Below are 22,929 nucleotides of genomic sequence, written 5' to 3'. Positions count from 1 at the left end.
ATTTAGGTAGAATTTCAGCATCTGTACCTTAGGGACTTCAAAATACACAGCTTAGGTACTGACTGCATATTTTTAAATCCTGAATGTTACAGGTTAGCTGGGAAATTGTGGATATTTTGGCGAATTGTGGTGATTAGCTCAATCTCTGTAAAACTATGTATTTGTCTTTGGTATTAATAAAAACAGCAAAAATGTGTAAGCCTTCACTCCAGTCTAGACTATACATAGTAGCATTAGTAAACAATTCTATCAGGATGCATAGAAAAACCTAGCAAATATTTTCCTTGTGCACATTCTCTTTATTAGATTGTTTTATCTAATCACCTTTTATTTTCAGCATGTTTAGATCTGTTATCCTTCACAAAACTTTGTTGATTCAGTTTTCTCTTTTGTATATCTGAAATAGGTTTACGTGCATAGTCTTAAATTGAATGCAATCTGCTGAGAAGCAAACATTCTCTGATATCCTTAATGATGGTACTTTTTTCTCTGGTCAGATTTTAAGTAGCATCATTCTTTGAGCCAGAAATGAATCAATGAAAGTGTCTCAAAATACATTCCCTTTATCTAAGTCTAAGCATAAAGCTCTTAATTCTGAAAATTTTAGTGAGCACTTAGTGTTCTAGAATAGACCTTTAAATCCGATACACGCACATGTTGATATCAGTATCAACAGTATGTTGATATCACATCACTCAGAGGAAAGAGGAGTCAAACGGCCAGAAACAAAATCAGAGTTAGTCTTCAAAAGTAGTGGCAGATACTAATAATAGATAATAGTCTCGTGCGGGTTGGAAGGGACCTTAGAGATCATCGAGTCCAACCCCCAGGATTCGAGCCTCTGTGTAGCAGAGCGACACTTCTACCACTTGCGCCACAGGGGAGATTCGAACCCGGGCCCCGGTGTTGCAAAGCAGCATTCCTACCACTGCGCCACAGTAATAATTATTAGTTCATATACCAGATAGGGAATGGAAATTGTTTGTATTGAAAAGACAGAAGTGTTGCTTAAAGTGCTGTGTGGCCTGTTTTGAATTTGGCAAACAAAACAAGAAAAGATTCGTAATAGCTTGATGTCCTGCTCTGTGGCTTGAGCTCTATGCGAGTCACTTAAAAGTTATTCTTTATTCACAACAGCAGGACTTAAAAATGAATGTGTTTTGTGTGACTATATGTATACTTGATTGTTACTAACACGTTGTTTTTCTGTCCTTCAGAAAAGCGGACAGACAAATCAGCTGTTTCTGGAGCTCTTCGATTGAAAATCAATGTTGAAATAGAAGGAGAGGAGAAAGTTGCTCCCTACCATGTGCAGTACACCTGTTTACATGAGGTATGTTGCAGAAGTTAAAGAAAGCAAGCTAAATAGAATAAAAAATTTTATAAACTAATTTTAACATTTGAAAATATTTCCAGTTTTTAAGACTTCATTTGTTGTTTGGAGTTTGTTTGTTTTCCAGCAAAAGCAGACAGGTAATCAGATCTGCAGTTTGTGGATACTTAAATAGTTTAGTAATCTGAGAAGCATTCCATGATTTTACCTCTAAATAAGTAGTAGGTTTGGTTTAGGTTTTGCTAAACCGAAACATTGTTGCACGTGTTTTAGTACTTCAGAGGCTTCTTCCATACTTCCTGCAATATATTTCTTATAAATTGTGAACTTGAAGTTTAAAATTACAGATCCGATTCCTGTTGAAGGACTCTCCAGTGAGCATTATAACACCAGGATTAGCAAGGGCACTTAGGAGAGGAGAGTTTCTGCTCAGTTTTATGTTGCAGTCTCTGTGCCAGTTCTCTGAGGTGACCTTATGTCAAGAAGATAGATCAAAGTGCTGAATCATAGACCTGCACCACTAGAGTTCAACAAAAGCATTTACTGTCTTGGGTATTTTGTTTGCCAAATGATGGTTCATTGATGCCAGCCCTCAAAGGAAACAAACTAAAATAAAAATCTAAGTTAATGAGCATATGGCTGATTATGTAAAATATACAATGTCATTTAAAAACTACATATTCCTATTTGAAAAATTTCTTGCGTTTAGAATCTATTCCACTACTTGACAGAAGTTAAATCTAATGGTGTGGTTAAAATCCCTGAAGTTAGAGGAGATGATGCCTGGAAGGTGTACTTTGATGAGACAGCACAAGAGATTGTGGATGAATTTGCAATGCGCTACGGAATTGAATATATTTATCAGGCTATGACGTAAGTATTTCCGTGTTTGTTTCTTACTCTACCTTCAAGAATGTGTTTGAGGGAACTGATGAGTTTCAAGACTTTGTGACCCTGTCTTCTGTTTCACGCTTGTTCCTGGTTCTGAATTCTGACTGTCCTTTGTGTCCCTCTGACTCACTGACGGCCTGCTTAGCTGCACTAGCATTGAGCTATTTTATAAGCATTTTATAAACTATTACTATTATTATCTCTAAAGCATTACTTAATCCTTATGATACTGAGCAATGATCAGAGGGGTTTGACCTTCCTTAACTGGGAATGGGTTACTTTTGCAAGAACAGAGTTTAACGAGCTGTGTACTACTCCCCAGGAATACAGAAGTTATAGAATGCCAGCAGTGGATATAGTAACCTTACATAGCTAATGTAATTAACTTATGTAATTAACTTATGGAAACTGCTTTTAATGGTATTAGAACATATCACTACATCCTTCATATTGAAGTAGCTCTTATTACTTCAGAACACAACACTTCTGAGCTTGGTTAGAAGCCTGGGGATACGAAAGCTATATCATACATTCTTGACTTCTCCAGTGAACAGTTTGCTGGTGAAAAGGACTATATTTTGCTCCTACTGAAGCTGTAGGAAAGCAGGACTCCAAATTAGTTCATTATCCCTACAGAAAGCTGACAAAGAATTTTTAACTAGAATATTTTTGTTTCTTCCATCACTTTACAGCCCAACCTAAATACGTGATCCACTTCTATAGTATGAAGGTACATAAAAACAGAAAGTTTAATTTTATTGCAGGATATAAGGACAAAATGTGGTATTGCAGTGAACAGGTCTTTCACTTCATTGAGAGTACGCCTAATAGAAAAGTATAGATGTCTTAATAATATATACTTGTTTAATGGTATTCCTCTAAAGACTTTAAATAGCATTGCATGGAAGAATTTAATTAAGCCTGACACTTCTCCTGTGGTACTGCATATTCACACTATGTGAGGAGAAACACATGCAATAAGTTTTATGAATAGAAATTGGATTTTCTAATTTTGTATTCTTTGCTAGTGTTTAATTTTTCATTTTTACCTTCCCATCAGACATGTATGTCTTTGTCTTATATCTGTAGACGTACCGGAATGTGCAAATCAATCCAAAGTATATCTCATGTATGTTGGTGTATCTGCTTTGGACATTGTACCCAAGTAATACCTTGGGATGAATTGAAGTATGATTGAGCCCTTGTGTTAGAGACAGTCATCCACATTTTTATCAGAATAAATGTAGACAGTTATCTCCTGAAGAATGCCCAATTAGAAAGGCTGTCTTATTTCAAGGCAAGGATTCCAACTACCCTGTTTCTAAACAAGGAAATCCATATGTTGTATTCATGTGAAAGACAAAAACAGTCATCAATCCAAAACTAAGGTAAAACAAAAAGGCTGTTTGTGTTGCTGCAGCTGAACCTCTTTGAAAAAAAATTGACTTCATAGATTCTATAATTCACCTTTTATTTTTAAAATTATTTTACTTTTTTTCAAATGAGTAAAGAGATGAAAAATGATTGGGTTGGAGGAGGACTTTATTTGTTCATTCTTCTAGCAGCCAGATAAACAGAGCTAGCTACATTAATGTTTTGCATATACATGAATTTGGAAGAAAATGGAAATGAAAATAGATACACTAGAATACAGATGAACAAAAGCAACAGCCCAATGATCCAAATGGCCTTTGTTTTGATGACTCCAGTGATGGGTGGTGATTTATACTGTGACTGTGATGTCTTGAAGGAGTCATACTGGAAGGAAGTTTATTTACCTATTTACAGTAAGCAACCTCCCCAACAGCAAGGAATAATTTATTTTATATCATTTCACTTCCGATGTAATTTATTTGTCCTTACAAGACAAAAAAATAGCATCACCATCCTGGATCCATTCTGTAGTAAAGTTGATTGCAATGGAAGCTCTATTAAGATCTTCTTGCTGGCAACCACAGGAAGCTCCAATGCTTCTAAATCAGCAACGTTTTTCTTATTCTGAAAAATTGATGGGCATAAATGATGCTATCTTGTTTTCCAAAAGGCACGCAAATCATCAAATGAAGTAATTTTCATTGATAGCTTTTGCTTATGGAGCAATGTGTGTTAATGAGCCCACTCTCTTTGCCTATTCACACTACCAGAAACACTGGAAGACTCCCAGGCACTGAGGCATCATCAGGAAACTGCAGAGTAAGAAAGCTGCAAGATAAATCTAGCAGACCTGAATTAAAATATATGACTCCGGTTTAAACAATTCAATATATACTCTAAAATATGTGATACTTGGTAATGTTTGCCATGATATACGTGCCCATTGGAAAGAATTATTACTCATGCTACTGGTTGCCATTGTCAGAGATCAACACAGACAAGGAAGGAATTTCCTTGATATATTTTTTAATTTATTTCAGCAAGCAGAAGAAAACTTTCAGATTTTTTACCTGGATTACCAGCACTCTCAGAGTTATGGCCATTCTTAAGTGTGATAAATGTAATAGGCTCTGTGAACTTTACAGATTTTATTTAATGACACAAATCAAAAATTCGCATAACCTATCACCTGATAGCAATGTTTTCATCGACATCACTAATCAAATTACTGGTGGAATGGAGTAGTGATCTAAATAAAGACACAACAAAATTATTGTTATAGGTTTAATTTCTCCTTACAACAAATAAATACCATTTGGTACTATTTTCAAGATAGGAGCTCAAACCATGTGCTGGGTAGCTCAATGTGTGTATTCAATAGAAGAACCTGCAGAAGAGACCTCACTGAACTCAAAACGTTGACACAAACAATTTTTCCACGGTCTGTCTTGTCTCCTGTGGGCAATTATCTTAATGGGTTCTCCTATAGCAACTGCTGCTGATTCCCTTGAGCAGAGCATATGCTAGAAGTTTGGTTCCTAAGAGTGAATAATTACTGCCTTCATATCACAGCTTGGGGTTCTTCATGTACTGAGGATCTTTAGGTCTATTACAAAATTTCTTGAAATTGCAAGTCAGTTTTAAAATCATATTTTAATTATTTTGGTGTCAATTTAAAAAAAAAAAAAAAAAAAAAGAAAAAAAAAAAAAGGTAAATTATCAAAGGATTGTAAGGATTGTAGGGGTTGGGGGTTGGAAGGGACCTCTGTAGGTCATCTAGTTCAACCTGCCGAAGCAGGTTCCCTATAATAGGTTCTACAGGAAAGCATCCTGGCAATTCTGAGTATCTCCGGAGAAGGAGACTCTACAGTCTCTCTGGACAGCCTGTTCCAGGGCTCTGTCACCCTTGAAGAAAGGTAGATTTTCCTCATGTTCATAAGAAATTTCTCATGTTTCTGTTTGTGCCAATTTCCCCTTATCCTGTTACTGGGCACCGCTGAAATAAGCTTGGCCCCATCCACTTCATTCCAGCCCTTTAGGTATTCATAAGCACTGATAAGATCTTTTCTCATCCTTCTCCAGGCTGAGCAGCCCCAGGTGTCTCAGCCTTTCCTCATAAGGGAGGTGCTTCCAAGCCCCTCATCATCTCTGAGGCCCTTTGCTGCGCTCTCTAGAGGTTTCTGGTCTTTCTTGAACTGAAGAGCCCAGAACTGAATGCAGTGCTCCAGATGTGGCCTCACCAGGGTGGAATAAAGGTGGAGGATCATTTCCCTTGACCTGCTGGCCATGATTTTTTTATGCACCCCAAGATACCATTGGCCATATTGGCCACAAAGGCACACTGCTGGTGGCTCATGACTAACCTGTTGTCCCCTGGACACCCAGGTTCTCCTCAGCAGAGCTCCTTTCCGGTAGATCAGCCCCTAATTGTACACATGCAGTTATTCCTCCTCCAGTACAAGACTCCACACTTGCTCTTGTTGAACTTCATTAAAAATCCTTTACAGCCTGTTCAGGTTCTTCTGAATGGTAGCATGGCCTTCTCAAGTGTCAGCCACTCCTCACAGTTTTGTATCACTAGCAAAGCTGCTGATTTTGCAGCATCTGTCTCTACATATGTTTCTCAAAATTCATGTGATGAATAAATCTGGTGAGATTTCTTTTATTTTACTTGCAACTGGTGAATACCACCTAGTATCACTATTATATACATACGAAATTACTGTTTTTTCCAGTTTATAGGAGATGTGTGACCTGCTGAAACATTTTCTTAATTAGATAGCTGGGTTAGATTTTTATGAGATTTATGCTGCAGTGTTTAAAAGCACTTCTCAAAAGCACTGGCAATGAATGAAATGTTTGGTATCATTCCAGTCAGCTGGAAATGTTGACTTCTATTACTGGCCCATGTGACTGATTTGTTGTGCAGACAAGCGGTTTCCTGGAATTTCATAAAACTTGGATAATTGCATCTAAAGATCTACCTTACAGGAATGCTGAGAAATGTTTGCAAAACATTTTGAATGTGATCAGCAAGATTTATGCGTCAGTGTAGGTCACCATATTGGTGAAAGTGCAAGCCTGTGATCTATAAGGCAAACATGAAAATACTCCAATGAGTCTAATGCTAGAGAAAGCCCAAGGAGTTGATCTCCTGTCTTGACCTCAAAGAGCTGCAGATACAAAGGGACCTCAGACAAACACTGAAGCCCTAGATTGTTTTTAATATGAACCCTGCCTCTCCTACCACCCAGACAGATAAAGTAGAAAATCCAGCAATTATTCACCTTCTTAGTCTAGCTTTGGGAGGGATTAAGGCCTTGTCTCATCACACTGACCCTTTCTTCTGTAATCTTATTTCCTTAACCATTCCAAGGTTTAGAATGAAAATGAAGACAGATCTATATACTTGGATTTTATTTAGATATTTATATACACCTAATTAATGACTCATCTTTTTTTTTTTTTCTTGAAAGTTGGTTAAAATTATAAGAGGATTTATCCTGCGTGATATGCAAAAGTGTTTGAAAATTACAATTTTCCAGCCAATTGCATTTCAATTAAAGAATAAATTACTTTCATCTTTACTGTAAATTACCTCATGGATCACGCACTCTTAAGCACTCGTTGGTAATTACATCCACAATGAGTTCAAGACTTGATTTATATTGACCATAGTGATCATCTAGCTGTAGTGATAGGTAAATGCATTTAGCATCACTTTTATCTTGCCAGAAGTAGTTTATTATACCTAGAATGTCTTTGTATGTCTTCAGATAGATCTACAGATATACAAGTTCTGTTACAGGTCCCATTGACAAAGCATACTTAGGAGAACAGGTTGGTCAGTGATTTTCTAGGTACTAAATGCAAGATAGTAGCTATCAGATTTATTAATGAAGGTTGAGTCGTGATCCTGGACATCTGCAAAGTTTTGGAGTTTTCTTCTTTTTTAAAGGGTATGTGACCTAGCACAGATTTCTGAAGTAACATTTGTATTTAGATGTCCCGCTTGTGAATTAAGTGTTAGAAAGGGCTTGGTTTAGAGCAGTGTGAGGAACTGGCAGCCCAGGGCGTATTTTTAAGCTCATTTCTGTATCTGTAATGAACGTAACTGAAAAGAAATTGTAATGACAGAAAGTGCAGACTCCTTGCCACCTTTAATAATTGTCAGTTTGTTTGAATTATAGGCACTTCTCCTGCCTGTCTTCTAAATATATGTGCCCTGGTGTTCCAGCAGTTATGAGTACATTGCTGGCCAATATAAACGCTTTCTATGCTCATACTACAGCAACAACAAATGTATCCGCCTCAGATAGATTTGCGGCTACTAACTTTGGGGTAAGTAGGCTTCTTTTTTTAGTAGAATAGTAGTTTTAATTTCTAATATATGATAAAGTAACAGTTTCTGAATTCTAATTTTAAAGCTGTTTATCATTTAAAAGAATGGGTTGCTGTCAGCTTTCAGAGATGTAACTGAGTCTTTACAATCAATCACTGTTAAATCTATGTAAGGTACAGTATAAATCATCTAGCATATATGTATAGTACTAAGATATTTATCATTGTTTTACTTTTTTATTTCAGTGGGTCTTACAAACTGTAAAAACTGCTTAGACTAAGTACAGTTTGCAATTGCTTGCTTGAGAATGTCATTAGCAAATTGATTAACCTAAAAGATCAAGGCACAAATAATTACAGATAATAATGTGGTAGTATGGGATGTCGTCGTTAACTTTCCTTGTGTGGACATGTATATCACGGTGGAAATATAAAATGATTTTTAAAAACAAAATTCACTGTATATTCTAATCTATTTCCCTTCCTTCACTGTGGGTGTGAGAACAGGAAGGGGGAGAATTAATTCAAAGAGGATTCTTACATATCTGCTGTTAAATGTCATGGTGTGGTCAGTGGTAGTATACGAATACTATTCGATACTGAAAAATGAATTCCTTCTCACCTTCCTCTTTTATATGCATAGCTAACATCGAAGTCATTCATAAATTAACATTATATATGTATCTTTCCTTAAATACTATTTATCAACTTAAAATTAAATATTAAACACAATTAAAAACAACTAAGTACAAATTATAGCAATGTGAAGTACTGTGAGAGGTAGTGATGTTCTTTTATATTTTAAGGTTTGCAATGAAATACGATTATTAATGTTCATTTATATATATTAGGAAAATCAGAATATTTATGATTTGATTACTGGAATATTTCTGTGTACTTATCCTAGTTAATATAAACTAATTGATGGTGTATTGTGGAATGAATCTATGCCTTGTTGAAACCTGACAACTCAGTCCATGTTTGAGCCCTATTAGACTTTTGACTTTCATCCAGCTTTTGAAATGTAGAATGTTTTGTTACATTTTCTATTCTTTCCTTCCATTTTGCTAATGATCTGAATTACTTTCTTTCATTCTCAGATTGGAGGGAGATTAAATCCTCTCTCTGATGTTAATGCTAGTTTACCTTTGACGCAATTTCCAATTAAATTCATGGTTCAACAGATGGATGGAAAGACAGTAGAGTAGTAAGCATCACTAACAGAGATTTTTGAGCTTTCTTTAAAAAATTGACTTATAAGCAAAAAAAATGTTACTGTCTTGTTCAAAAGGCATTTGTTAGTGGATAGCTGAGCATCATTCACCAAAAAAAAATCTCAAATTCAAGACCTCAGGCTACAGCTGGGAACGATTTGGCTGACTGAATACTTTAGTACAGATTTATAGCATGACAGAAAAAACCCTTTTGATTGATCCCTTAAGGGAACCATGCCAAATTGGTGGCTTTAGGTGTAGGTTAGTGTTCCACTGGGGGATAGGAGACGGTGCACAGAGGGCTCTGTGTTCATATTAGTGCATATCCTAATTCACAGGTAGTATTATGAGAGCTATCAGATTTTAATACCTTCAACATTCTGCTGCTTTCACATACGTTGGTAAGAATTTATGCAGTGCGTTGATATATGTTCTAATATGTAGAATAGCAATTAAAACCTGTCATCAATATTGCTTGGGGATGGCACAGATTAGCTGGCTATCTCGTAGCAAAATGCTTTCACTGCATCATCTATGATGATAACAAGGGAATCTTTGCATTTAAAATGTAACATTGTAGTATTACTTGGTTTATTCGTCCAAAAGCCGCTGTTTCTGAATTGTTATTTTCAATCACTTTCACATCAAATTCTGTTGTAAATGAGCAACATCTCTTGTGGGAAGAGGAAGACACTCCTGCAAGAGTGTAATATAAAATACAAAATACTGAAGAAGCTCATCTGGTCTAGTAAGCCCTGATAAAATAGCTGAAAACTTTGAACTTTAACCCAAATTGATACTCCTATTGCATTGTGTCACAGACAGCAGACAACATTTTTCAATTCTTAGGTAGTTAGTCTGAGTTATTTAACAGTGTGTCAGAAAGCAAATACTATACAGGAAAGCCTTCATCATCTCATTAATGCATTGAATAGCTGCACAGTGTTAAATGTGTACCAGGTAAATGGCAACACAGGCTAAGAGCAAAAGCACAGTTGCAAAAGATACACTGCCTGGCCTCAAAGCACAGATATCTCAGACAGTACTTTTATTTGAAAGAATGGAAAATAATCTCTCAAATGAATTAAGAATGTAAAAACAGATTAAATGATTTCTTATAAATTAAAAATAAAATAAAATAAAATTGAATTGAATTGTAACTTTACCACTGTTTACAAAAAGTACCAGTTCTTATGCAGAGCATTCTTGTTTTCATTTTACAGAGGGAAAAGTTCATTAAACTTTTGGATCAGTTGCATAATTCTCTGAGGATTGATTTATCTAAATATAGGGTAAGTTCATCATGTTTTACCTAGCTGACCCAGATGTGTTTTCCTACAAACATCCTTGTGCACTTTATCTGCTTTAAAAAAGTTTTAGAGATTAATCCCTCCTGTGGGATAGAAGCTGTAAAAGAGTGCTAATAGGAGACCCCAAATCCTTAAGATCAAAACCTGCAGCATTTAAGCATTTTAACTATTTTTCCAATTTGATTTAATTTTACTTTTTTTTTTTTTCCAAAAATGAGTCAGGATGAGCAGACATTCAGGAAAGTAAAGGATTCAATGACTTCAGTTGAATTAATTCACCATTTAATTCAACTGGGATTTACCTTTCACTGATGTTGTGTAAATTGCAGTTACTGATGGGTTTATTTTGAGAGGTGGAGATCCAAGGAATGCTGAGAGGTGACTCTTCTTTCTTCTAGGTGATAGGAATCCCAATTTTACTTATGCCTTATAGAAGCTCTTCTACTGAATTGCCCCCCAATACCAGCCTTTTCCAGAAAGAGATGCACATGAAAATCTGTTTCTTATCAAACCATTCTCACTCCCTATCTCCATTTCACTGGATCATGACATTTTTTAATGACCAGTAATTAAAAAGGACTCCATAAGCTTTAGTTCTCCTTTCAAATTCTAGGAATGGCAGCTCAAAGCTCATGGATTTCTTTGTTCAATCCGGCTTGCTTTGTAAAATGGAAAGATGGAGAGAATATTTAAAAGAACCCTCAGGCATTAGAGATCATAGAAGCAGCATATACTCTGTGTTTAAGACCTAACCCTTAACAGACTACGTTATTTTAATGCTGAAGAATGTTGTTCGGGTTATACTGGGGCATAAAGTTGTTTGGCTCATGTTTCATTAGCAGGAATCCATTTAAGTAACAGTTCTTACCATCAATCTTCCTGCGAACCTAAAGATCACAGCACAAATTTCATGAATGATTCCTTCATTATGCTTACTGAGTCTCTGGTCACCAGTGAATTGTGTGCCATGGAAAATGCATGAATGATTTTCATTAGCATCTCTTCCCCAGATTTCTTGTTGTATTTTTTTTTTATCATTAACGTTTTGAAAACATCACAGTAATTTAAATAATTCATATTAGAGATGCAGCAGTATTATTAGAAGTGCTTCTGTTCATGTAGAGGGAGATATTTATTCCTAGCTTCCTCACAGGCAGAATTAAGGCAGCAGATGACCGTTTCCAATCCTTCCAAACATCACTTTCCTTTGCCAGATAATTTTTTTCCTAGTTTTTCAGGTATGTTACCTTCAGCTTCCATTTCACAATTCCTCTCCTCCTCATTCACCAGGATAACTTTCCTGCCAGCAATTCTGAAAGACTTCAAGATCTGAAATCAACTGTGGACCTGCTTACCAGCATTACTTTCTTTCGAATGAAGGTATTGTCCTTTCCTATTTTCTAGGAAGTTAGGATTATAATCCTTTTGATCACTTCTTAATCAATTCATCTCCTGCAGTTTTTCAGTCCCTCTGTTTCCCAAGATCACTGTTGTAAACACTAACAGATCACACTAACAATGTGGTAAAAATAAAGCCATTCTCTTTACAAAAAATTTTCAGTCATCTTTTCCATTCCTATTAATGACTTTACGTGTTCTGAAGGAAACAAAAACAACTTTTTTTTTTTAATTAAAAAAAGCACTTCAATTAAAGTCAGATAAGTAAAGGAAAATCAATTAATTTCCTTTCAGAACATGGAGCATCTAGACTGTGCTCTTAGTAATATCATGTGAAATAGAAAAATAGGTCTGATAACTGATGTCTTTCATCAATCTAGAAATTCATATCTAGGTGACAGAGTTCTGAAATAGTTCTAGAGTGAAGTGTCACAAATTACTGGTTGGGAATACTGAAACACTGAACAGAGTTTGTAACAGCATATTGTGACTTCACTGTGTTAGACACAATGTAAGGAGAGTTTAAATGGTTAATTAAACTGAAATTCAAATTAATGTTTCCTAAAGTGAAGTAAAAAGCTAGAGTTTTTGTTGTGTAAAAAAAAAAAAAAAAAAAGCGATTTGCCTGATGTTCAGAGAAAATCACAATCATATGGCCTAATGTTATCTTAAGGAGGAAAATCATAAGGGAAAGAAGGAAAAATCAGTCAAAAAGAGGAAAATCAAGGGAGCGTAAAAACAGGAGGGGGAACAGCTGTTTACAAGTGTGGATAGTGATAAAACAAGGGGGAATGGTTTTAAACTGAGACAGGGGAGGTTTAGATTGGATATTAGGAGGAAGCTTTTCACACATAAGTTGGTGATGCACTGGAACAGGTTACCCAAGGAGGCTGTGGATGCCCCATCCCTGGAGGCATTAAAGGAGATGCTGGATGTGGATGGTTGGCGACCCTGCACATAGCAGGGGGTTGAAACTGGATGATCATTGTGGTCTGTATCAACCCAGGCCCCTCTATGGTGATATGAGGATTAACTTTGGGCACGGATGTTTCTTCCATTTTATGAATAATTTCATTGAAATAACAGGTGGTGGTATCACTTATTTGCTTAACTGAAGTATGTTTTAATGAATCTTTAAATGTAGGTCACCTGAAGTCAATGTGAGTTTATACATTATCATTCTTGTATTTCAACACTTGTGTTCTTGTATTCCAAAGCTGCATTCTTTGCAACATTTGGATTTTCTCTGATTCTGAAATTCTGTCATTTATGTAATATTTTCTTAGGTCCTTGAATTACAGAGCCCACCTCGAGCCAGTACTGTGGTGAAAGACTGTGTGAGAGCCTGCTTGGACTCAACATACAGATACATTTTTGACAATTGCTATGATCTTTACTCCCAATTAATAGAGCAGGTAAGGCCTCATGCTTCACTCATTCCAGTTAGCCTGCAGTAAGTAAATACAAAGAATCCCAGTGTTCCCTCATATAAAAGCACTTGAGTTATTTTCATTTTACTTTTATGAAAAGGAGTGTAATATAATAAATAAATCCACAGACAAATGTGAACTCCTAAATGGTTCGCAAGATGAGTTTCAAAATGAAAATGTCAGCCTATATATTAGACTTCACATTGGACACAGCTATAAAATTGTCCAATGACTTTTAGGGAAGATGAAATTTAATTGCTTACTGTTCGTTTATGATTAGTAAATGGAAAATAATATTTAAAAATTCAATATTACACTCCAGTGGTTGTAGGAAAGAAATATTATAGTCTGTGGAAAATGATATACTGTTTTTCCAGGTTAGTATTTTATCACCTGTGATGCATACTTGGATTCAAGCTTTGGAGGAGGATAATTATGTAACATTTCTAAATAACAGTCCATCAGGGTGAGCTTTCCATGCAAAGTAACTATAGCATTTGTCATGTTCAAATGCCATGCAAAAGCCTCAAAAATGCTTCTTTTATTTTTTTTCCTCTAACGTTGACAGTTTATTCTATAAATCATGCTAAAATAAGGAAATTTGTAGAATTAAGCTACTGTCTAAAAGGAGCATCACTGCTTTATCACATTACATCCTGTTCACTAGCTTTGCCTTCTGGGTGATACACTGGAAAAATGTATTTTGGTGACTACTGTATTGGAAATGATGAGTTATGTTGTGAGGCAAATACACATTTGCTGTGTAGTGTATCATAAATAAAAACATTTACACAACATGATATGAGACATGAAATTTAATTTGAAAGCACACCTCAACTGAATTAAAAAGACGAATACCTGCATTCTAGAAATGGAAGTACAGGCTATCCATCTTACTTTATCAAATGAGAATGGTTTTTTCTAATGTTGGATTCCCAACACATTAGAAGGTCATCTCTGGCTTTCAAACTTACAGTGTAAGAAACTCCAACCAACACCTGTAGGCTGAACTTTCCTAGAAAAGCAATTGAATTTATTCAGCTGTAGAAATGACTGTCTAATAAATACAAAATTCAGTAACTCTAAGCCTTTGTGATGCTGCAGAAGCATCAAATCACACAAAATAAGAAATCATGATTTGTGATTTGTCATAGGTTTATACTGATTTTTGCTGCTGGGTAATGGGAAACAGCTGAATTGCTTGAATTTCTAAGAAAGTGCCTGAAATTTTTCTGGCTGCAGCTGCCTTGATGGGGGGGACACACTGATATTCTGGCACTGCTGAAACTAACCTGAACTTGCATGTTCTCATTGGCTTTATCTTCGAGAAGAAGGGATGTGTAAGGCTTCCCTCTTTCCTGCATGCATTTTTGTTGCTTTTATACTTCTAGATCTCCATGAGATGTCATTTTTTTTTCTTGTTTGTATGTTACACTTTCATCATGCAGAAGTATTTTAAAATGATTGTCTTCCCTCGTCTTCTAAAGGATGTTTGTTCCTTGTTTCTGTGATAGCCTTGAAAAAGAGTGTCTTTAGTCAAAGAGCACTAACCTTCTAATTGTGAGCACAGGGTGGCAATTTAAACTTTATCCATCTCACTCAAATGGCTGCAGGTAGCACAACACCCATTTCTGCAGTCAGCTTTTACACCAAAATAATCAAGAAGTGCTGTGTGAGGGCTCATGTATGACTTTATTCTCCAACAGAATATACTGCAAGCTGAAGACACTGTGAATCAGTATGAGCAGCAACTACAAGCATCACATTTATTTGCCTTACCAACGGCTCTGGGGTTGTTTTGGTTTGTTGTTTTCTTTTGCTAACATTTACTTTGCAGCAATTTGAATTTGTTTGTTAAACATAGTATGAGCTGTTGCTAGCCTGGATATTGATAAGTCTGCAGAGCTTATCAGCAAACACTGGAGTTAACAGGTGAACTTGGAATATCATGTAATCTTCTGCACTGCACTGCAAAACCTACAGCAGTAGGTAGTCTAAATTGCAAGGATGTTATAGACTGTTTTGGTAGAGAATGTAAAACAAGTTTAAGTTGATGTCTCTCTCCAGATTAGTTTTTTAAAACAGGATGAGTAAGGCCTTGTTACATTATTCATGTCTTGCATAATCATTTTGAAGTCCTGTACTTACTGATAGATTGGTATGAAGTTCTCTTATTAAAAATAATAATAATAATAATCTGTGAATATTCACTGAACTACCAAAACAAATTAACTGCAGCTTCCCCACAGTTACATACCTTCTCTGTTCTCTTTCAGCAGGTATCCCAGCAGGTGAGTCTGTGTGTTGAAACTTTACGAAGACAAGTGTCTACAGGCTATAAGCTGACAATAACCTAACAAATATGGGAGGTTTAATGAAAATGAGTAGTAAAATATAAATTGAATAGAAATAGACTATATACAAAATGACTCATCAGAAATCAAACTATCACATGCAATCATAATAACTGATAGGAAAAGTTTCTGTCAGGTGGTAAGTAACTGCGGAAATCAATTAATTAGCTTTAAGAAAAAAAATTAATAAGATAATTCAGATTACTGCCTAAATTCTGCATCAGCTCTAGAGTAGTACTCCTCATTGTCCTGTTTGCCAACAATACATCTGCATGCAGAACAGTCAAACACGGTTTGCAGGAATCCAGAGCTCTGAAGGATTTCTGGTGAATCAAGGCGTATTGCAGACAGATTTGTGGCACTGCAAATATCGTTATGAAGAAGAACACTATATTTTCTGCTGTTTAATTAATGTGATTAATGTTTTATTAGCTTTATTTCAAAAACCCTTAGTCCAGTTACCAAAGATTTAATCCTTAAGCCTTCTTCATAAACCATTCTCTTCTCTCTGCTAGCCTCCCTATCTAATGGAGGCCTCCTCCAAAAGGAAACTGAGTTTGTTGTAGCATGGTGGGAAGCAGAAGAGGGTCATGTTTTAGCTGCACAGCTGAGATTTGAACTGTGAGGAGTGAGAGCTGAAACTGATGAACCCCAAAGCAACAAGACATGGTTTGTATGTAGGCCACCACCTGCTCTCACTCAGGGGAAAGACTGGCAGCTGCTGTCTCGCTGATGCCCACTACAGGCTTGGAGCTTTACCATGCTTCATTTCTTGCCTGAATCATCCTGTGGACAGTGTTTCCGTTACCTAAACAGTAGTATTTCCATCTGGACAGAAGTGGTAGATTCCTGCACATTATACGTACATGTGCAACCCATGTTAATTACCTTCTACATTTGCCCTTCTCTGTAGCCTGAAAGGCACCTTCCACAGTACTACTAGGAAATACATATGTAATTCTCTGATTGCGGGGTGAAGGTGAAATAACAAATGGTGTTAAAGAGGATGTTTAAGGTGGAGATTGGAGAATTTCCACTGCGAGAGTGAGCAGAAAATCAGAAAATATGCTCAGCAGTCTTTTCTTCCTCTTTTTATTACCTTTGTGTCAGACAGCCAACCACTGTTAGAAAGCAAATGTCTTGCAGCAAAATATCACTCTCTGGGAATAACAATATTTCCTGGGGTGAAGAATGGCAAATGCTAATAGTATGCAAAAATATCATCCTACGTTTTCATAGCAGGATACAAAACCAGCTGATTACAGAATGAAATAAATAAACAACAACAAACGAATACAAGATAAAGTAGAACATGACATTGTGACAGTCTCACTAATATTTATTACTGTCTTCACTATTTGAAACAAAACATTCCAATGAGGAACTGTCTAATTGCTTATGCAGCAGGTGTAGCATCTGCTCTTCAGTTGACACTGATCTCAGGGAAGAGCCAAATGTCTTACGATGAAAATAATAATGCTGCCAAAAGCCAGCTTAGGAAGAACACTGCAAACTTTCTGTCTCAGTTTACAAATATGTTGCAGTTTCCATTTTAAGGAAACAAAAACACTCAGGAAATTTTTGCTTAGGTTCTCCATAAACGAAGTTCCTTCAGGAATGCTTCTCTTGGCAGTTTTCTCCCCTGAGTGAACCTACACAATGTAAGTGTGAAAATATGAAACAGGAAATCAAGTTATGCAGTAGCAAAAACTGTTTTCCTCTCTGGATGCGATATCTCAGGCATGCAGTTTCAGTGTAATAATACTGTGAGGGGTTTTATTCTATTTGCTATGTAAATACTGCAGAGGTACTGTAACACTGTAAAGGTTCTAAGTTTTCTTCTAATGTCCTTTTCCCTGAAACTGATCAGAATTTTAGCCCAAACCTCTTAGTAAGCTTGATACAGTGTGAGTGATTTTATTTTACATTAATCCTATGATGCTCTTTTAGAGTTCTTTTCTGATAGGTGTGAGATCACAGCTGAAGTCAGTGTCACCCTTGGCTTTGGCTATTCTTAGGACTTTCTCCCATTTCATATCTTCCAAATAACTTGCCACACTTCTGATCAGCTTTAATATATTGTTGTGGAAATATATTCTGCTGAGTGATTCATGTCAGCATTTCCAAGAAGCTCCCATTACCGCCTGGTCTAAGAGCAGTCCTTGATTTCAACTTGTTTAGTTAGTTATACATCCACCAAAAATGAGAAAGAAACTTACTTTAAAAAAACACGAACAGTAGCTGTTAATTGGTTACTTTGTCTTCTTTGTTGACTTGAGAATTTACTCTCCTTGACTTTTTAAATGTATTCTTAAAAATATCACTATGACTATTATCCCCTACAACAGCAAGCTGTAAACATAAGTAGGCTTATGTATCTTTTCACTGTATTTGTGCATTTGTGTGTAGACTGAGTACATTGGGTATTTGGTTCACTTTTGTTATACTTGTCTTTTCTAGATGTACGTAACTTGAGTGAATAGAGTTATTGGTATTGAGATAATAATGGAAGCAAAGATAACAGTGCAAAAATAACTTGAACAGCTTTGATCCTTTCAAATCGATTTTGTTAGATTTTAGGATTCAGAATGGAAATTATAACTGTGTGTGGGCAAATTATGTTCTTTAATTTCAGAGCATAAAACTACATCCGTTAATGTCAGATTGCTTAAAAAATTACATTTTGGGGCAATTTTGCAGAGGTCATCTTGACTTTTAGAAGATTTCTGCACTCACTTTTGTGGAAAGCACTTCTTGTGCTACTCAGACTTGGTGAACTAAATGTGTTTTTCTATCTATATTAAAGCATAACATTTCACATTCTGTGATTTGTTTTCACAGTCACAAAATGCAGTTTCAGCTGCATGAGATAGTACATTTTTCCTGCAAAATACAACTTTTGGATAACATGTTGGACTGAATGTAAACCAGCTTTATCTTATGCAAGTACCTTTCAGTTAGCTTGCCTGAAACATGCTCTAGCTTCTGAGAAACACAGATAAGTACAATTTGAAGAACCTCTTTCTTAGAGAAACAAAATCTTAAATAACGTACAGCAGGGAAAGACCATGTGAGTAACACTAACGCTCCAGTATTCATTTCTGTTTTGAAAAACTTTATTGCTTGCAGAGGTGGTGGCTGAGAATAGTCACACCCCACCCACTGTAACTGCTTCTGAGCCTTACCTTTATTTCAGCTGTTAGAAACTGAAGCTGTAGTATTTGTAGATGAGCTATGTTTGCAACAGGGTTATCGGAGATTCTCCAGAGACTGCAAAAACACTTTCAGTTATGTGTTGTTGAAATTCCCTTTTTGCCACTCTAGATATTGTTAACAGATAGAAGTTAATTGAGGTTAAGATAACGTTTAATTAATTCACTGCAACACTACAGAGGTCTAACCAAAGGGAACGAGGATCACTGAAGAGGTCTTATTTGGACTACAAATGAGAAGTACAGAAAATGCATTTCTAAAGCTAACATAAATTTCAGTGAGGTGAAAAGCAATACATTCTCAGCTCAGTTAAAAATTCTCAGTTTTTAAGTGTTGAGTACTAATGCATACAAGGTGCAAAAGGCAGGCTTTCATTCAAAGGGAATATAAAACACTGCATTATTTGACAAATTTTTATTAATGGTCGGACAGTTGTTTTGATAATCCATCTGAAACATTGGTGTCTCATGTCATTCTTGGTCCTTGTGGAAATACAATGTGCCTCCTCAGGCTCTGTTTTGGATGCAAGCTCAGTTGTGGTTCCTTTCATTTACAAAAGGTATCCAAAATTCCATTTCCCCAGAATAAAAAAGGAATAAAATATGTGTCTGGGTTTGCTCACAGCTATAAATCCCTGGAGGTTTGTTTAGGGAACTATAGATCCCTGGAGATAACCCTCTCATATATTCTGAGGTACCTTTTCCTGGTATGTCTATATTTCTTGGGGTTTTCTATTTCCTACTCTGCACTGTTTTCCTTTGTTTGTCTTAAATGCACATATTGCGGCTCTTATCCATCTATCAGACCCTGTAAAATGTCTGTGCAAAATACTTTGGGCAATAGGCTTTGTTATTTTGGTTATTGCAAAATAAATTAAAATGTAACTGTTTATTTAGAGTGGAGAGCACAGATGGTATTAGACCCAATAACTTCGTCATAGTTTAATCTACAACAAAACAAGAAATATTCATCATTTTTAATTTATTCAGTGTTTATTATTTAGAATATAAAATTTCCATTTCAGTTGCTCATTTTACCTATACTCTGTTTCAGCACAACAAAAACTTGAAGAATGTATTTAGTGAAAGTATAGATATGCACAAAAAGTGAAATGTGTTCATGGCTGGCCTTGGGTGTCTTAGCTCTACACGTGTTTTTAGGCAGATGTCTGCAGTCAGATACAGACTATTATACAGTTTACTGAGGTCCGGATAGGTTGAAGATGGCATTTCTGCAATTTTTTTTCTTAATCTGTCTAAGTAATAAACTGCCTCACAAGGCCTCACTCATCCTGTTCTAAAAAAAAAAACTGATCTGGAGAGAGACATCAATTTAAACCTGCTTTACATAAGGCAGAAATTACCTGAGAGTTTCTCTAATTTTTCTAATATGCACTATATTAAACTCTTGTTTTAACAGGGTAAGAAACAAGAAGTTCCTAAAGAAGAACAGGGACCAACAACAAAGAATTTGGATTTCTGGGCACAGCTTATTACTCTGATGGTCACTATCATAGATGAAGATAAAACAGCATATACGCCTGTCTTGAACCAGTAAGTAATTACTTACGCCATAAAAATTAGGAATCACTGATTTATTAAGAACAGGAAATACACCAGAACAGTTGTACTTTAAATATAATTAGGTTACGGAATGGCTGTCAAATGGATAGTTTGCACTCTAGGCAGTGGAAAGAAAATCTTTTGTTTTAGGAATGCTAAAGGCATGCGATACATGCACCATCCCAAAAGGTCAAAAGAGTATTATGCAAGAAAACTAGATAGGCAGACAGAAAGCAAAGATCAGTGAAACAGTACGAGTATGTTTATGTTACAATGTTTAAATGATGCTGATTTCTCTTAGGCACTGTAACACAGGTTTTTAGGGGGGGGGGGGGGGGGGAAGAAAGTACTGAACTTCACAAAGGGACACTCTCTGAATGTATGGTTGGTTGCAGAGAAAGCAAAACCTAATTGACTTGAAAGTTTTAAAAGCAGAGAAAACGTGAGAGAGAGGAAGAGTTTAGAAAATGAAATAAATGGATAATGCCAAGGAACACACCTCCCAGATCAAGACTGAAGAAACGGAATGGTGCTAATTGAAATGTGTCATAGCCTAGAGAAGTGGTTTAGCTCTTTTAGCTCCTTGGATATATTTTGCAGGGTCTACAAATTCTGAGCATCTTCTCATTGTGATGATTTATACAAAAGTTGAAATTGCATCTTAGACCTTTGTTACAGCTAAGCCATTAACAGAGACATCTGCAGTGGCAGGAGAAATTTAATAGAATGGTATGAAAGGGAGCAAGAATGACTCTGATTCTTTCAGCCAACGTTTGACAGATACTGAAAGGCACTCTGCACAGGTAGATGTATTTGTCTGTAGACCCAGAGTTCAGACTCACTCCAGTATAATTACCAAAGAAACCTCCAAGTCATAGCCACAAACTAGAAAATATTTGCCTTCTCATTCCAGTAATTCCTTTAAATAAATGAATTGTCTCAGCCCTGGAGAATAAGCAGCTCCATGCAATGGTTTCCTTCACTGTCCTTATTAAGGGACAGCTTTTTATTCTGAAGAAGAAACAAAATATTTTTGCTGTTTACCCATTTATACAGCTTAGTGCGAAATTCCGCTTGTCCACATGTTTCTCATGAAGATGTGAGTCTCACATGTTAAGACCAAATTAGCCAGACAGATTGAATAAGTGGATAATTCATTTGTCATGAAATCCTAGCGTATTCTATTTATTAAGAAGTCTCACCAAATAGCACAGTTTGGCTGATCTATGACTAGAGGGTAAGAGACTGTCACATGGGTGTGGAAGTTGATTTTGACAGCAATGTTTTAGATAAACTGAGATTTTATAGTATTGCTGCTTGAAGAATGACAGAAATTGAGAAAATTAGGGTCTGTGAGACGGAAGTAATTGTAGCAAGAAAAACTCATGGAACATCCTCCTGGTTGTCCTTTTTGCTTCCCTGAGAAATGTGGAGATTATACAAAGACTAGAAATGTAACATGTAGAGCTTTGCTTGGGAAATTCCTCTGATGTTTTGCTGCTTAGAGATTACATTCTGAAATTGTTCAGAAAAAAATACTTCAACACAATGATAAAAAAGAAATAGTACAAAATACCTTATGTGCATGAGTGCCTTAGAATGCAACCTTTAATTATTATCAACTGCCACTGTTACCGTTTATCTTCAACATAAGGATTTTTTTTTATAATTCTTTTGTATGTTAAGCCTTGTTAGCTGCTCTGACATGAGTAATCATAGAAATAGGAGTAACCAAATGAATGTTAAATATGGCCATTCACATGTGAAACTGTTTCTTAGGGTAAACTGTGGCAGGAGTCATGCATACCTCAGTGTAACCAGCTACTGCTTCCCACAGGAAAAAAAGGAGAGTACTTGTATGTACTGCTTACATGCAGAAAGTCTTGGTCAGTTTGTTGAAGTCTCAAGTTTTGAATATGCCCTTATTTCTAAAATGAATGTTCAAAGAGTATTATAACAATGGGGTAGATTATTTTATATACATGGTAAATGCTAGAAAGATTGAAAACGGATGTATTTTTTTAAATTAGGACCTGGATATGACACAGTGTTTAGCCATTCCATAACCTTCAATGTTAAAGACTTTCTTGCTAGTTCTATCAGATTTTCCTTTGTTTTCCCTTCTTTCTTTGGCAATGAGAACTTTACAGTTCTGAAGTTTTATTTAATAAATTACAAAATGTTTTGAGTGTGAGTAGTGATTCAATAAAAATCAAAGTATTTTAGATCAAATTCTTTGCTACTATCAAGTAGTGTAACAAACTCAAAACAAAAGGCACAAAGCTTTCCACGTTTCTGCATGAATTTATGGTGAACTGCTAGTGCATTCTCACTGCACCGCTGCAGTGTTCAGAACTGCTTTATTTCTCCAAGGTTCTGTGCAGTACTTCCAGCTCTTTAGCTGGGTGCCCTGCTTAGGTCTGCTTCTGTGCCCAGACAATTGTACAGAACAGACAATACAGTGTCTGTATGTTAAGGGAGTTATTTGGCAGAAATTAATTTCCTTATG

At 36.0% G+C, this 22,929-nt stretch overlaps 1 protein-coding gene across 5 annotated transcripts in view; it reads left to right on the top strand.

Moving 5' to 3' along the window:
* UNC13C (unc-13 homolog C) overlaps positions 1-22,929 on the top strand; it is a 121,491-nt gene that overhangs the window by 52,754 nt on the left and 45,808 nt on the right. For all 5 annotated transcript variants that reach the window (XM_032446786.1, XM_015872980.2, XM_015872979.2 and 2 more), the window contains 7 exons: positions 1,218-1,333; positions 2,043-2,206; positions 7,789-7,939; positions 10,377-10,445; positions 11,754-11,843; positions 13,148-13,276; positions 20,278-20,411. In XM_032446786.1, coding sequence (XP_032302677.1) covers positions 1,218-1,333; positions 2,043-2,206; positions 7,789-7,939; positions 10,377-10,445; positions 11,754-11,843; positions 13,148-13,276; positions 20,278-20,411 — 853 coding nt within the window. The remainder of the gene's footprint in view (positions 1-1,217; positions 1,334-2,042; positions 2,207-7,788; positions 7,940-10,376; positions 10,446-11,753; positions 11,844-13,147; positions 13,277-20,277; positions 20,412-22,929) is intronic.

The sequence above is a fragment of the Coturnix japonica genome, chromosome 10 (assembly GCF_001577835.2).
Source record: "Coturnix japonica isolate 7356 chromosome 10, Coturnix japonica 2.1, whole genome shotgun sequence".
NCBI classification, from domain to species: domain Eukaryota; kingdom Metazoa; phylum Chordata; class Aves; order Galliformes; family Phasianidae; genus Coturnix; species Coturnix japonica.
The sequence above is the reverse complement of the archived record's forward strand: the minus strand, read 5'-3'. Positions and strand labels throughout refer to the sequence as shown.